Source organism: Monodon monoceros, unplaced genomic scaffold (genome assembly GCF_005190385.1).
Source record: "Monodon monoceros isolate NGI ecotype Baffin Bay Population unplaced genomic scaffold, NGI_Narwhal_1 Super_Scaffold_5, whole genome shotgun sequence".
Taxonomy (NCBI): Eukaryota; Metazoa; Chordata; class Mammalia; order Artiodactyla; family Monodontidae; genus Monodon; species Monodon monoceros.
The window spans coordinates 79173350-79186500 of record NW_021703782.1 but is presented as its reverse complement, the minus strand read 5'-3'; the positions used below and the strand labels follow the sequence as shown (position 1 = coordinate 79186500).

The 13151-nt window shown below is 47.7% G+C and overlaps 1 protein-coding gene across 6 annotated transcripts in view; it reads right to left on the bottom strand.

Annotated features, from left to right (window-relative positions):
• CCDC180 (coiled-coil domain containing 180) overlaps positions 1 to 13151 on the bottom strand; it is a 55761-nt gene that overhangs the window by 19393 nt on the left and 23217 nt on the right. For all 6 annotated transcript variants that reach the window (XM_029202327.1, XM_029202322.1, XM_029202324.1 and 3 more), the window contains 9 exons: positions 12071 to 12110; positions 11524 to 11942; positions 9581 to 9807; positions 6312 to 6487; positions 4628 to 4808; positions 3733 to 3879; positions 2933 to 3077; positions 2625 to 2741; positions 1250 to 1348 (listed from right to left, as the gene is read on the bottom strand). In XM_029202327.1, coding sequence (XP_029058160.1) covers positions 1250 to 1348; positions 2625 to 2741; positions 2933 to 3077; positions 3733 to 3879; positions 4628 to 4808; positions 6312 to 6487; positions 9581 to 9807; positions 11524 to 11942; positions 12071 to 12110 — 1551 coding nt within the window. The remainder of the gene's footprint in view (positions 1 to 1249; positions 1349 to 2624; positions 2742 to 2932; positions 3078 to 3732; positions 3880 to 4627; positions 4809 to 6311; positions 6488 to 9580; positions 9808 to 11523; positions 11943 to 12070; positions 12111 to 13151) is intronic.

Sequence of the window (13151 nt, the reverse complement as noted above, 5' to 3'; positions counted from 1 at the left end):
CTGCCTCATTCCTACCTGCCTCCCTGCCTTTCTGCACCCAGCAGCCAGAAGGTCTTCTTTAACGTGGCACTGAGCACACGGCCCTGGGCACACCCTTCCCTGGTCCCCACTGCCTTCACCGAGCACCTGATGCATTGCTTCCGCCTCCTGATGACCACCCGGCAGGTGAGTCCAACCAGTGTCCTCCGCCAACACAGGACCACCCGCCCGCTCAAGCAAATGCTCCCCACCCCATGCCAGGGTCTGTGCAAGCCCCCTGGTACCCTGCCCACTGCCCTGACACATCAGATAGGAAGTGAGGAAATGTGGGAGAGCAAATGCTTCTGCTCTGAAGAGAGAGAGTTGTCCCTAAAGGGCCTGCTGAAGCGGTCACAGCAGATTAAGCTGGTTTTCCCCTGCTCCCCCCATGTATGTGTAGAAACATCTGCACGAAAACACAAGAGGTTACACGGGACCTCCACTCTGTGCTTTGTGGATGTTCGAACTTTTTTCACCAAGCACATGTAACTATGCAAGAAAAAGCAGTAAAGATAGAAAAATAAATGTCCTCTCAGTGCTAATAACAATAAAACCTCAACTTAGTCACTGAAATGGAAGACAGAACCCCTGGCCAGAACATCTGGTTCTCGAGTGCCTGGCTGAACTGTGGAGAAAAGATTACTTGGAGTGGCCAGGGTGCAGGTGGCACAAGGGACAGAGACATGCACTAGAGGCAGAAAAACAAGCAAGTCAACAATGTAAACACGCAGAGACCCGCTACGCTGGTCAGGGCCTGGCAGGCACCTGGAACCTCGCTTCTCCCAGACTTTGCTCCAATTTGGACTTTTCACAGCTTATACACAGAAAATGGAAGTAACCAATTTATGTGCAATGGTTAAAACAAAAGGAAAATCGAACAAAAGGTGGTTGTTCAGAGGGCAGAGTCCTGCCTCTGTTATTCATCCAGGGCTGCGTTCCAATTACAGGGAGGGAGGCCTGGTGACATCAGAGGGGGAGGGAGGCCAGACTCAAGCCCCTGTGCTCACTGGCCTCAAGATGCCTGCCTGGGAGGTGCTAGGGGCCGGGGGCAATGGCTGGTTTCTCTTCTCGTCCTTAATTCCATTGAATAAAACAGGGGTTAAGTAGGAAGGCTCAGAGGCCCCGCTGGTGGTGGAGAAATCTTGACCACAGATGTAAGTTTATTTCCAGTTTACGATTCTGGCCTGATGCATCTTTACTATTCATAACTTAGTATCCACTGAGCACTTACTTTTTCATCTCCCCTTGAGCTTCGGCACATTTGCACCTTGCTTTGAAGCTGTTCCAGAGAAGAATTTAATCCATCTGTTTGCAAATTGGATTTTGCAACCTAGAAAAACCAGAGGTTCTGAGTTTTGTTTCTAGAATACTTATTTTGATCAAGAAAATGTTCCGCAAATCATTATCTGAGAGGTGGATTAAGTACCGAAAAAATGAAATCGGGGGAACAATGCACAGTCATATCAGAAACTCGATCAATGCAAATTTAAAGGACTTTTTTTTACTGTCAAATAGTAAGTTTTAAAAATAAAACTGGTGACCTGCAGTACTGGTTGAGGGCGTTAGGAGGACACACTCATGCCCTATTGGTGAGGGGATGTCTGTACAAGCCACCTGGAAAGTACAAAGAGCCTTAAAACATTCATGCTCTAACCCAGTAATTCCAGCTCTGGGAGGCACCCTATGGACACCATCAAAGCTTCCAGTGCAAGCATGTCTAACACACCATTGTGTATATTATAAGTGAAACCCACCAGATGTTCCTCCAAAAAGGAATAGTTAAGTAAAAATGGCAACACATTAGGGAGACAGAAACCATCAAAGTGATGTTTTTGAAGAAACTTTTCAAGATTATACAGCTTAAAAAATTGTAATAAATAGCACCCTTCCCTTGTCCCCACTGCCCCGACCCTCACTCCAGCACCAGGAGCCCAGCTCACACGGCCCTGCTGACCCGGCCCCCGCTCCAGCCTCATTGCTCCCCACTTTTTCCTGCTCGAGCTCTCTCTCCCCTTGGCTCCAGCTCCCCAGGATTTTTTTCACGATCTCTCCAGGACACTGCTCCCCACCCTCCTGCCTGGCTGGCTCTTCCTTCGCCATCAAGCCTTGGGAAACACCACTTTCCTAGTCCAGGTGAAATCCTCTCCTCTACGTCCCCACGCACCTCACACAGCCCTCATGGCCTCTGTAGCCCAGATGGCCTGGCATGTCTAAGGCCTGAATCTCTGGTGTCAGTCAGACCTGGGTTCACATTTTGGCTCCACCATTTAAGAACTCTGTGTTCTTGCCCTAAGTCACTTAATGACTCTCTGCCTCAGTTTCTTTATCTCTAAAATGGGGATAAGAACGGTACTTGCCTCACACAGCTCTTGTGAGGACTCACACAGTTAATCAAAATAAGCCCACTGGCAGGCTGCATGGTGCATAATAACTCAGTGGATGTTAGAAACTATTACGATTTAATCTCTGACTTCCGGGCTGGAGTGCAAGTCCCATGGGGCAGAGACCACAGCAGTATCCCCAGCACCTGGGACAGTGCCTGGCATGCAGGTGTGTGTGATAAACATCAAGGCCCATGGGGCAGATGAAGAATGAATCTGTCCTACCTCGCACTTGATTTTCACTTGCAGATTTGTCAGCAACCGCTGGATTTTCTCTATGAAAATAAGGTCCACAGACAGGTTATGGAATTTACTTTCAAACTTGTTGATGACATCATTAGCCTTAAAGAAAGAGAAAAAGTAAAGGAGTGGGGCTTAATTTGGAACTTTTGGACTTTAGAAGCAGAGGGGGACAGGCTCAGCTAATGGTTGGAAAGGGGGCTTGACCAGCCTATCAGGCAGTGAGCAAGGCAACCACCTTGTAAGCGGGTATGACGGGAGCCTGGCTAGAGGTCGTGGTGGGGCCTGCTCACCTGGTCCAGGTACTCGCTCTCCATCTTCTCCATCTTGATCATGATTAAATTTTCAACAAACTCTATCCGGGCAGCTTCCTTCTCCAGTCGATGACACAGTGAGTCAATTTCTTCAGAAGAAAAGTTGCCTCCCTCTGAGAACAATCTGAAAATAATTTGGGAGAAATAAATCCACTGATCAGACCTGAACCTTTCCACCCAATCCAAATACTGTGGTTGACAAGGCTTTAGATTAAAAGTACAAGACCATGGAAAAACAAATGCAGGTAGCTCAAGGACAGAAGCAGGGAAACAACCCAAGTGTCCATCAAGAGATGAATGGATAAACAAAATGTGGTACATCCACACAATGGAATATTACGGAGCCTTAAGAAGGAATGAAATTCTGACAGATGCTGTGACATGGATGAGCACTGAAGACATCATGCTAAGTGAAAAAAACAGACACACAAAAGAACAAATCTGGTGTGATTTCACTTCTACGAGGTCCCTAGAGTAGTCAAATTCATAGAGACCGAAAATAGAATGGTGGTTCCCAGGGGCTGGGGGAGGGCGAAATGGACAGTTAGCGTTTAGATTCAATTTGTGAAGGTGAAAATGTGCTGCAGGTGGACGGTGGCGATGGCAGCACGACAGTGTGGATGTACTTAATGCCAGTGGACTGGACGCCTAGACGGTTAAAATGGATCATTTTATGTTACGGATATTTTGTCCCTATTAAAAAACGGAGAGGCCAACAAGACCACCTCTCAACAGAGGAAGCCCAGTGGCCCACAGAGGCCCCAGATGCTGGCTCTCACCTGCAGTGCCTGACAAACTCAACGTTGGTGTAGCGAAGCTTGCCCAGGCTCTCCTCCAGGTACTGGCGGAAGCTGCGCAGGGACAGCTGGACGACGTCGACGTAGCTGAGCAGTTCCCGGTGCAGAGTGCTGCTAAGAGTGACCAGCCTGGGGGACACGGGAGGGCAGGGTGGTGACCTGGGCACGGGCGGTCAGCCTGGAAGGTGGCTTGAGCTCCACATGCCATGCCCAGCTGTGGGGTCACCAGAACCACTGCCTGTCTTCTCTGGGTAGAAAAAGAGGCCTTAGAAGGAAATTCACGATGCCAGTGCATGTGGGGCTCTCAGTGAGCTGGACCAGAGGGCAGCCCCTGCCACCAGATTGCTAAGAGAATCCCCAGGTCCTACTGGCTCCGCCCCCTCCTCCCTCCACCCGCTCTAACTCACAGGCACCTCACCTCAAACCCCTGAGGGGCCTCCTGGGACCCCTCACTCTGCCCTGAGAGCAGGGCATCCCCACCTCGAGCCGGGCCAGTGCTCCTCTCCGCCGGGGGAACCCTGCCCCCTCCCCACCTTTCTCCATCCCAGGCCCGAGGGCCTCCTGCAGGGAGCTCTTCCTGACTTCCCCTGATAGGAGCGGTCCTTCCCACCATGGACGTTTCAGGGCACATCGTCCGCACCCCTGCACTCTGACCACGGGCACCCTTTTCTCTCTTTGGCTGCTCCCCCCACCCCAGCGCCCAGCTCCCCGCCAGATGCTTCACACAGCTGCACCCTTGCGAAGAGGTGAAAACCCTTCTGGAAACCCTGACCCTTCTATTACCCACAGGGGGTGGGGTAACCACTCCTCTGAGAACAGCCACCTGGTGGGGATTCTAGGGCCACGAGGCTGCAGCTGAGACCCCCAGTGCCCTTACTTCTGGCTCTTGGTGGCGTTCAAGAAGATGTGCTCCATGTCGTAAATCTTGTGCTGGAAGTCTTTGCTCCTCATGTTCTGCTCCTCTTGGAACTGGCAGAACATCCTCCTCTCCTTCCTCAGCGTCTCCATCACCCCCGCACAGTGGCTGTCCAGCCGCTCTTGGTGAAGCGAGAGTTCGGCTGGAAAAGGACAAGGGGAGATGAGGCCCTCCAGAATCTCAAGCCAACTCAGGACAGCGCTTTCCTGGACAGTGATGTGCCTCTCCCAGGCCAGCTACAGAGCAGGGACCTTTCAGGCCAAGGTCCCTTATCCTGTCCCCACTGCCCTCCCCAGGGCCTGGCCTGGGAATGGACACAGATCTCAGGGAGGCCAATATGAGACAGCCCTGGGTCTTTAACTGGAGAGGAGGATCTGGCCGGCTGTGATCAGCGAGGTGCCTGCGGTGGAGATACCCTGCCTGCGGCAGAAGGGAACAAAGCCTGGGAGACGGACAGCACCTCCCACCCCAGGAGCAGGTGGGATGGGTGTTGGGGAGGGCAGGGATCTCGATGCGAAGGCCTGGGAGAAAAGAGCCAGCACAAAGCTGGGCAGTTGGCATGTGTCCCTTTATATCAGTGGCTTCTCATTTCCAATGAGCCTCAGTTACAATGGACTTCAAGAGCTCCATCAGAGGCCTTTAGAGTTAGCAGAGAGTCCCCGCTCATCTCATCTCACCTCCTACTGCCTGGAGTGGAGGAAGTGCTATGGTCTCAGCTCTGCCAAAAACAAACGGTGGGATTCTGGGGCTTTGCTTCTCCAGCCTCGTTTTTCACATTATGCACTGGCCCAGGAGCCAGGGAAGGGGAAGAAAACCAGCCTTCAGGGAGCATCTTTGTTTATACTTATAATTAATGCACACATTTCCCATATGAGGACAACGGGGTTCCAAAAGTGAAGCTGGTCTCCCAAGGCCACAAGCATTGGGCCTCTGGAGTCCACACTCTTTCGCTGCTCCAGGCAGTAGGAGGTTGGGTGGGGTCACGTGGAGGCTCTCTGGAAGCTTTCAGGGTCAATAATGGAGCTTAAAGTGTGACTCGAGTAAAAACCTGACAGGAGCCGTTGAAGGGTCCAAATAAAAGTGCCCTCCCTCTGATTAATGGAGCCCTCTGCCTTAGAGAGAAATGGCATGTCTTTTTAAGTGTTAAAATAAGCTGAAAACAGTGGCTACCACTTTTGGAGGTTCTGGCTTATGCGAGATGTTCATGATTCCTCACTGTACCATTTCAAGGAGAATCAATTACCGCCAACGCATGCCTTCTGCAGGTTAGGAAGGGATCAGAGAGGTCAGGTAACCTGCCCAGAATCCCACAGCTAGACAGGTTGAACCTGTTAGCTCTGATTCCTGAACTAGAGGCTTGCCTCTAGGGTATCTGCCATGCAGGTGTGTGTCTGACAGGTGTGTGAGCATATCTGGGATCCACAAAGCTAAAAGAGGACAATACTCTTCATTTCAGCATCTAACACCTTCTTTAAAAAAAAACCTTAAATGAGGATTCTGAGTGCAACCTTCTCTGCCAACCTGGGAGGTACGAACCCTCACGCACATCTTCCAACGTGTGATGACAACATGCTAAGCATTGCGTGGTACAAGCTGCTAATGAATGTAGGGCTGCAACGGCACAGACACCGGGGGTCTGCAGTACCTGCCCTGACGTTGTGGATGTCCTTTTCAATGAGCTGGGCTCTTGGCTGGTGCAGGTGCAGACGCAGCTCCAGTTCTGAATCCAGCTCATTAATCTTGGTGGCCACGATGACCCGGGCATTGAGGGCACATTGGTCAAACCACTTCTCTAAGTGCTCAAAAAAGCCAGCTCGAAGCCTAAGGGAGAGACCAGCGAGGGTCAGCAATTGTGACCAGGGAGATATCTCTCCACACTGATGCTTAAAGTGTTTCCCCCTTCTACTCCTTCTTCCTTATTTTATTTCCCACTACACTGTATCTCTTTGTTTGGGTGGACAATCATTCATTTAGCCAGACCCCCTGTTGAAGGACATTGGATGGTTTCCAACCATTTGTTCTTACAAAGAAGACTGCAATGAATAACCTCGTACATATGTCAAGTGTAGAACAATTTCTATAGGAGTAAATTCCCTGAAAGGGAACTACTGAATCAAAGCCTGAAATACATTTGTGGATCTGGTAGATACAGCCAAACTGCTTCTGTTGCAAGGCAACTTGAACTCCCATCAACAATGAATAAAAGTTCCTATTTATCCATAGCTTCAGAATGTATTGTCAAACTCTTGAATTTGACAATTGTCTCATATTATGACTGAGATTGAGCATATTTTCATGTGTTTAAGACTATTAAATTTCTTTTTCTGTGTACTATCCATTAATATCTTTTGTCCATCATTCTAGTGTGTAGTTGCCTTTTTTCTTATTAATTTCTAGAATCTCTTTATGTATTGGGAACATGAGGTCCTTTGACTGAGATGTGAGTTGCAAATATTCTTCCCAGTTTATTATCTCATCCTGTTAAAATGTAGAGTGATCTTCTTGGCTATATATTGTTAAGATGTTGGCTCTCTCCAAATGTATCTACACATCCAATACAATAACAATTAAAAGCTCGGCAAATGTCTTCTTTCGGAAACTGATGAGCTGATTTCAAACTTATATAGAAATACAAAGGGCCAAGGAGAGTCAAAACAATCTTGGAGGACGTCAAGGTTGGAGGACTTACACCACCAGATAATAAGACTTAATATAAAGCTACAGTAATCAATCGGGGGAGGTGGTGATGCGAGGCCTGGCAGAGCCGTGGAGAGAGGAGAGTCTTCTCAAATGGCCTGGGGTCAACTGGTTATCCATATGGGAAAGAAATGAATCTGACTTCTACCTCATACATAAACAAAAATCAATTCCAGTTGCATTGTACATCTAACTATGAAAGTTTAAAACTATAACATTTATGGTAGATAACACAGGAGAATATTTTCATGACCTTGAGGCAAGCAAAGATATCTTAGATAAGACAGAAATTACCCTAACCCTAGTGAAAAAAACTGATGACTAGGACCTTATTAAAAGGATTTCTGTTCATCAAAAGATACCTTTAAGAGAGCAAAACAGGCAAGCACAGTGAGCGGGATGAACATTTGCCATGTATTTAACTAATAAAAAACTCATATCTGAGATCAATAACTCACATCAATTAATAAGAAATAAGATAGGCAATCCACCAGAAAAAAAATGGGCAAAAAATTTGGCTAGGCATTTCACAGAAAGATTACTAAATGGCCAATAAGTATATGACAAGGTACACAGCATTGTTACTCATCAGGAAAATGCTAATTAAAACCACAATGGAACACCACTACACATACACCAGAATGGTTAAAATAAAAACTACTGACAAACCAAGTGAGGATGTGGAGCAACTGGAACTCTCATACACTGCTGTAAACTGTTAAAACAAACCCACTTTTGAAACCTCTTTGGCAGTACCTTTTGGTTGTATCTCCTCTGAGACAGATGGACACACATATAAGTCAATTTCCCAACAATTCCACTCTTAGTTATATAGCTAACAGAAATGTATACACATGTTCACCAAAAGAAGCCGGATATAAAAGAGTACATTCCATGGGATTCCATTTAAGTAAGTTCAAAAACAAGTAAAACTAATTCAGAAGTTAGAATATTTGTTATCCTTGGGTAAGGGAGGGCATTGACGTGAGATGGGTACATGAAGGAGGTTGGTAGTGCTGTCTTTCCTGTGGGTACTGATTACTGGGTGTGTTCCCTTTGGGTAATTAATTGAGCTATATGCTCATAATTTCCATACTTTTCGGTATGTATCCTATGCTTCAACATTCAAATCCAATCCGTTGAACACAGAACTACTTTTTTGGTTGGTCCCAAGGCCAGATGGCATAGTGTTTGGTTCAAGACTCTGGAATTACAGGGTCTAGGTTCATATCCTGGATTTAACTACTTCCTATCTCAGAGATCTTGTCCAAGTTATAAATTCTGAGCTTCAGTTTCTAGAATCACCTGTAAAATGAGCTAATTACAGTACCCCTCTCTTAGTTATTGAGAGTATTAAACTTTCTCAATAAATATTAGCTCCGATGGTGGTCCTTGCTTTTCTTCATTCCCTGGTCTATGGAGAGGGCAGACAATGGCCTGTGACAGAGGAAGGAGGAGGATGAGGTTCAAGTCAGAAGACATTTTCAAGGTGAGATGATGCTGAGGTGAAGGAGAATAGAGTCCAAAGGCCTGAATTTACTCCTTCTACTCCCTGCCTCTGGTCTCCTGTCCATGTGTAAACATGGGAGGTAGACTAACCAGGTGATCTCTAGCTGGTTAGTCCTAGCTATGACACTGTAGTATCAGGAGGGCAATGCAAATGCTATCCAAGAGCCAAATGCAAATTTTCACATTTGTTCCAAATTCAAACATAAAGGACCAGAAAGAAATTTGGGAGTTAGGGGCAGTAGATATTCAGTGGTAAAATTATTCTGTATTCTTCATTGTACTTTTTTCAATTTTCTACATTAAATGTGTCACATAACCAGAGCAAAATACCATACTGATATACTCATAACTATGGTCTATATCTATATAATTTTCCTAAAAAAGAAAAGAAAAGGAACTCTAATATTAACAGACATGCCAGGATCTAGAACCCAGAAACACCTTCTAGGGAAAACCCTGTTTCCTCTGTATTGATACAAGGCCCAGGCCAGCAAGTCATCCTGGGACAGGCAGAGGGCTCTCTCTCACAGAGGATATCTGTGACTGCGAAAAATCCCTGGACATCTGCTACTTTGTGTTGTGTTTCTCATGTCTACCCTCAGTTACCTACGTGTTTTCTTTTCCAAAACGAGTCCAATCTTCCATTATATTATTTCACCTTGTTAATAAAACTCAAGGAGAATGAGAATAAAGGGGTTTTTTACTCACTGTTTCTTAATTTCTAAAACTAGTCTGGATGGAATGATCATTTGTTCTAGGACCTTGGCACTGGAAGTGTCATTGAAGAGAATGGCAGAAAGGTTGGAATGGGGCCTTTTGCTACTCTCTTCTTGTTCCAGGGGCAGGAAGACAAAGTAAGTGTTCCCACTGGACGTTGTGAAGGACTCCATTTCCTCATGGGAGACCGCTCCCAGACTCTCTTCCTGGGCTCTGACCTAAGCAGAAAACAAGACTTTAGACTTGCCATCATCAAACAGACTTGGTGATCCCTACCACAGGTTCCCTGACATCAGAGGTTGTAAACCTGTGGGACAAATCTTGCCTATGATTGCTTTTTGCCCATACAGTGCCTTTTAAAATTGGGAAATTCCACCTAAAAATCTGGATTTCTGATTTCTTTTTAAAATCAGAAAATCTGGAAATTCTGAGCCTACATTCCCACAGGGCATTGTTGGCTGGAACTGAATAATGGCTGCATGGTTGCCATCGACTGAACGTTGATGTCCCTCCAAAATTCATATCCCCAGTGTGTTGGTAATTGCAGGTGGGCATTGGGAGGTTATTAGGTCATGTAGGCAGAGCCGCCCCTCATGAATGGGGTTAGTGCCCTTATAAAAGAGATCTCAGAGAGCTCTTGCCCCTTCCACCATGTAAGGACACAGAAAGAAGGCAGCCGCTTGTGAACCAAGGAGTAGGCCCTCACCAGACACTGAAGCTGCCAGCGCCTGGATCTTGAATTCCCAGCCTCCAGAACCGTGAGAAATAAATGTCTGTTGTTTATAAGCCACCCAGTCTGTGGTGTTCTGTTAGCGCAGCCTGAGAGGACTAAGACAGTAGTCTCTCTCATGTGTCACTGTTTTACACTTGGTGTCCAGCCCTCTTTTCTATTGCATGCCTGTGGGCATTTGAGTTTGGGGTCCCTGTTCAAAAAGAGGCCTCATATGCCAATTCTTCCACAGCAATATAGGAAAAGAGTCTTTTGCAATTTCATGATTATGGAATTCAAATTACTGTTCTGTGAGTTTGAATGTGTTTTGAGGACAAGATTTATTTATTTATTTATTTATTTATTATTTTTGTGTGTGTGTGGTATGTGGGCCTCTCACTGTTGTGGCCTCTCCCGTTGCAGAGCACAGGCTCCGGACACGCAGGCTCAGCGGCCATGGCTCACGGGCCCAGCCGCTCCGCGGCACGTGGGATCTTCCTGGACCGGGGCACGAACCCGTGTCCCCTGCATCGGCAGACGGACTCTCAACCACTGCGCCACCAGGGAAGCCCAACAAGATTTATTAATATGAGAGTTACTTCCCTGCACTCTAAGGGGAGCTATCTGCCAACTTGGATATGGATCTTTTTTCTTACATAAGCAGAGAATGGGAAGAGAGAAGGAATGGAGGGGCTAAGTTGGTCTACACAATAAAGAGGAGCTGGGAAGGAGGGAGGACCAAGGAGGGATGAGGAAAGTTGAGGGGTGACTTCAGAGTAGGTTGCAAGATGGGATGTGAGGAGAGGAAGGTGAATTTTAAAAAGCATTGCTGGGGGCTTCCCTGGTGGCGCAGTGGTTGAGAGTCCGCCTGCTGATGCAGGGGACACGGGTTCATGCCCCGGTCCGGGAAGATCCCACATGCCGCGGAGCGGCTGGGCCCGTGAGCCATGGCCACTGAGCCTGCACGTCCGGAGCCTGTGCTCTGCAACGGGAGAGGCCACAACAGTGAGAGGCCCACGTACCGCAAAAAAAAAAAAAAAAAAAGCATTGCTGTGAGATAAGAATTGGATCCCCGCTGACAAAAATAAAAGGTGTACATACATTTGTTATTCTCTATATGTACCCCAGTGGAGACTGCGCCACTGGGGACCCCAGCTTGTCTTAGGGACACACGGAGTGAACACAGCACACCTTCCATACCCGAGTGAATCCGCTGCTGGCCTACCTCATCCACAGATGAACTCTCACGCTCTTCCTCTTCTTCCTCCTCTTCCTCCCTCTCCTCCTCCACCTTTTCCTTTTTCTCCTCCTCTTCTTCTTCACGAACCATCATGTTTGCCTGGTTCGGGGGTGATTTTAAGGAGCTGTCTCTTTCAACCTGCATTTCTTCTAATCCCGGAATAGAGTCCCCTCTGGACTCATCCATCTCTTCACTCAGTACAGACTTTTCCTGTGGGCTTACTACCACCTCTTGAGTGGTGGGGGACTCGATTTCTTGATCTTCTACTTCTTCTATCTCTTCCACTGGCCTGAGGGAACTCGTTCCCCTACTTAAGCTTTCCTCACCTTTGCTCGCGTCTGCTTTAGGCCTTTGTTTTCCCCTCAGTTTTCTCCTTCTCTCCTGGAATTGCTTTTCATGTGGTTCTGTTGATGACCAAGCCCAAAGCCCAGGAAGAGACAGGTTACCAATGCAGCCTGATTGGGCCTCCCCAGACCCCAGATATACAAGCGTGGAGTCGGGGAGACTCAGACTTGAATTGTATAAGTGTTACCTGGTGCCCTCAGTCGGAAAATGACTTCACCCTCCAGGTTCTACAAAGCAAAAACACGGACACTGAATGAGCAGAGTGCCACTTCTGAGGGCGTATCTTTTCTTTTAAGGAAAAGGCCCCGCCCCTCCCCTTCTACATCTGATGCAGGCCTTGACCACTTATTTCACAGGGGTAATCAGGGTGTTCCCAATCAGTTTTCCTTAATCCCAAGCAGGCTAGCAAAGCTTTCATCACACAATGGCAATCACAGAATAAAATCTCATTCTGACACATTTTTAGTAGTGATCTGGAGCAAAAAGCAAGAAAGTATAAATGGAGGGATGCAAACAAAGGGGCAGGAATCTGCTACACCCAGTGCTGGATGCAAACATACAGAATGAACATGATTTACAAGATCTGGGAGCCCCCTCGTCAACACTACAAATTCCCTCTGTCACAGGCTGTGGGTGAAGTTGTGGATATAGTGTGCCATGGATAAGAGTGGATCGGAATTCCAGCTCCTCACAAGCTGGATGACCTTGGGCAAGTCCCTTAAACCCTACGGGCTCAGTGTCCTCCCTGTGACACGGAGACCACAGTAGCACCTACACTTTAACCCAGGCAACCAGACTGATCTCAAAGGTAGTGAGCTTCCCCACCGACAGCTTGAGTTCCACCTCAAGCCAGGTGCCCCACGAAGCATTCACGAGCAATTGGGACAGGGATCCCTGCTGAGGGGAGGGATTCTCTGAGGAGTCAGGAACCCCACACCTACAGGAAACCCTCACCAAGTTCAGTGTCAGCCACAAGTATCTTCAGCCCTGGCCGTGCAGGACTCTGGGTGCGTGTGTGGGAAAGAGCCAACTCTGGGAGAGTCAGACCAAGACACTCCGGGCATTCGTGCGTTTACCAGGGAGCACTCAGTGTGTCTGAATTATGTGCAGGACACTGCTGAGGGCAGTGGAAGCTGGACGAAAGTTAGGAGGGCACACCTGCCCCTCAGAAAACCCCTTCCAGTAGGATGCCCTGAACTCCTGCATTTGACAGCGACCAATGTACAAGCACGTTCAGGGAAAGGAGAGGTGACGGGGTGAGGAAAGGG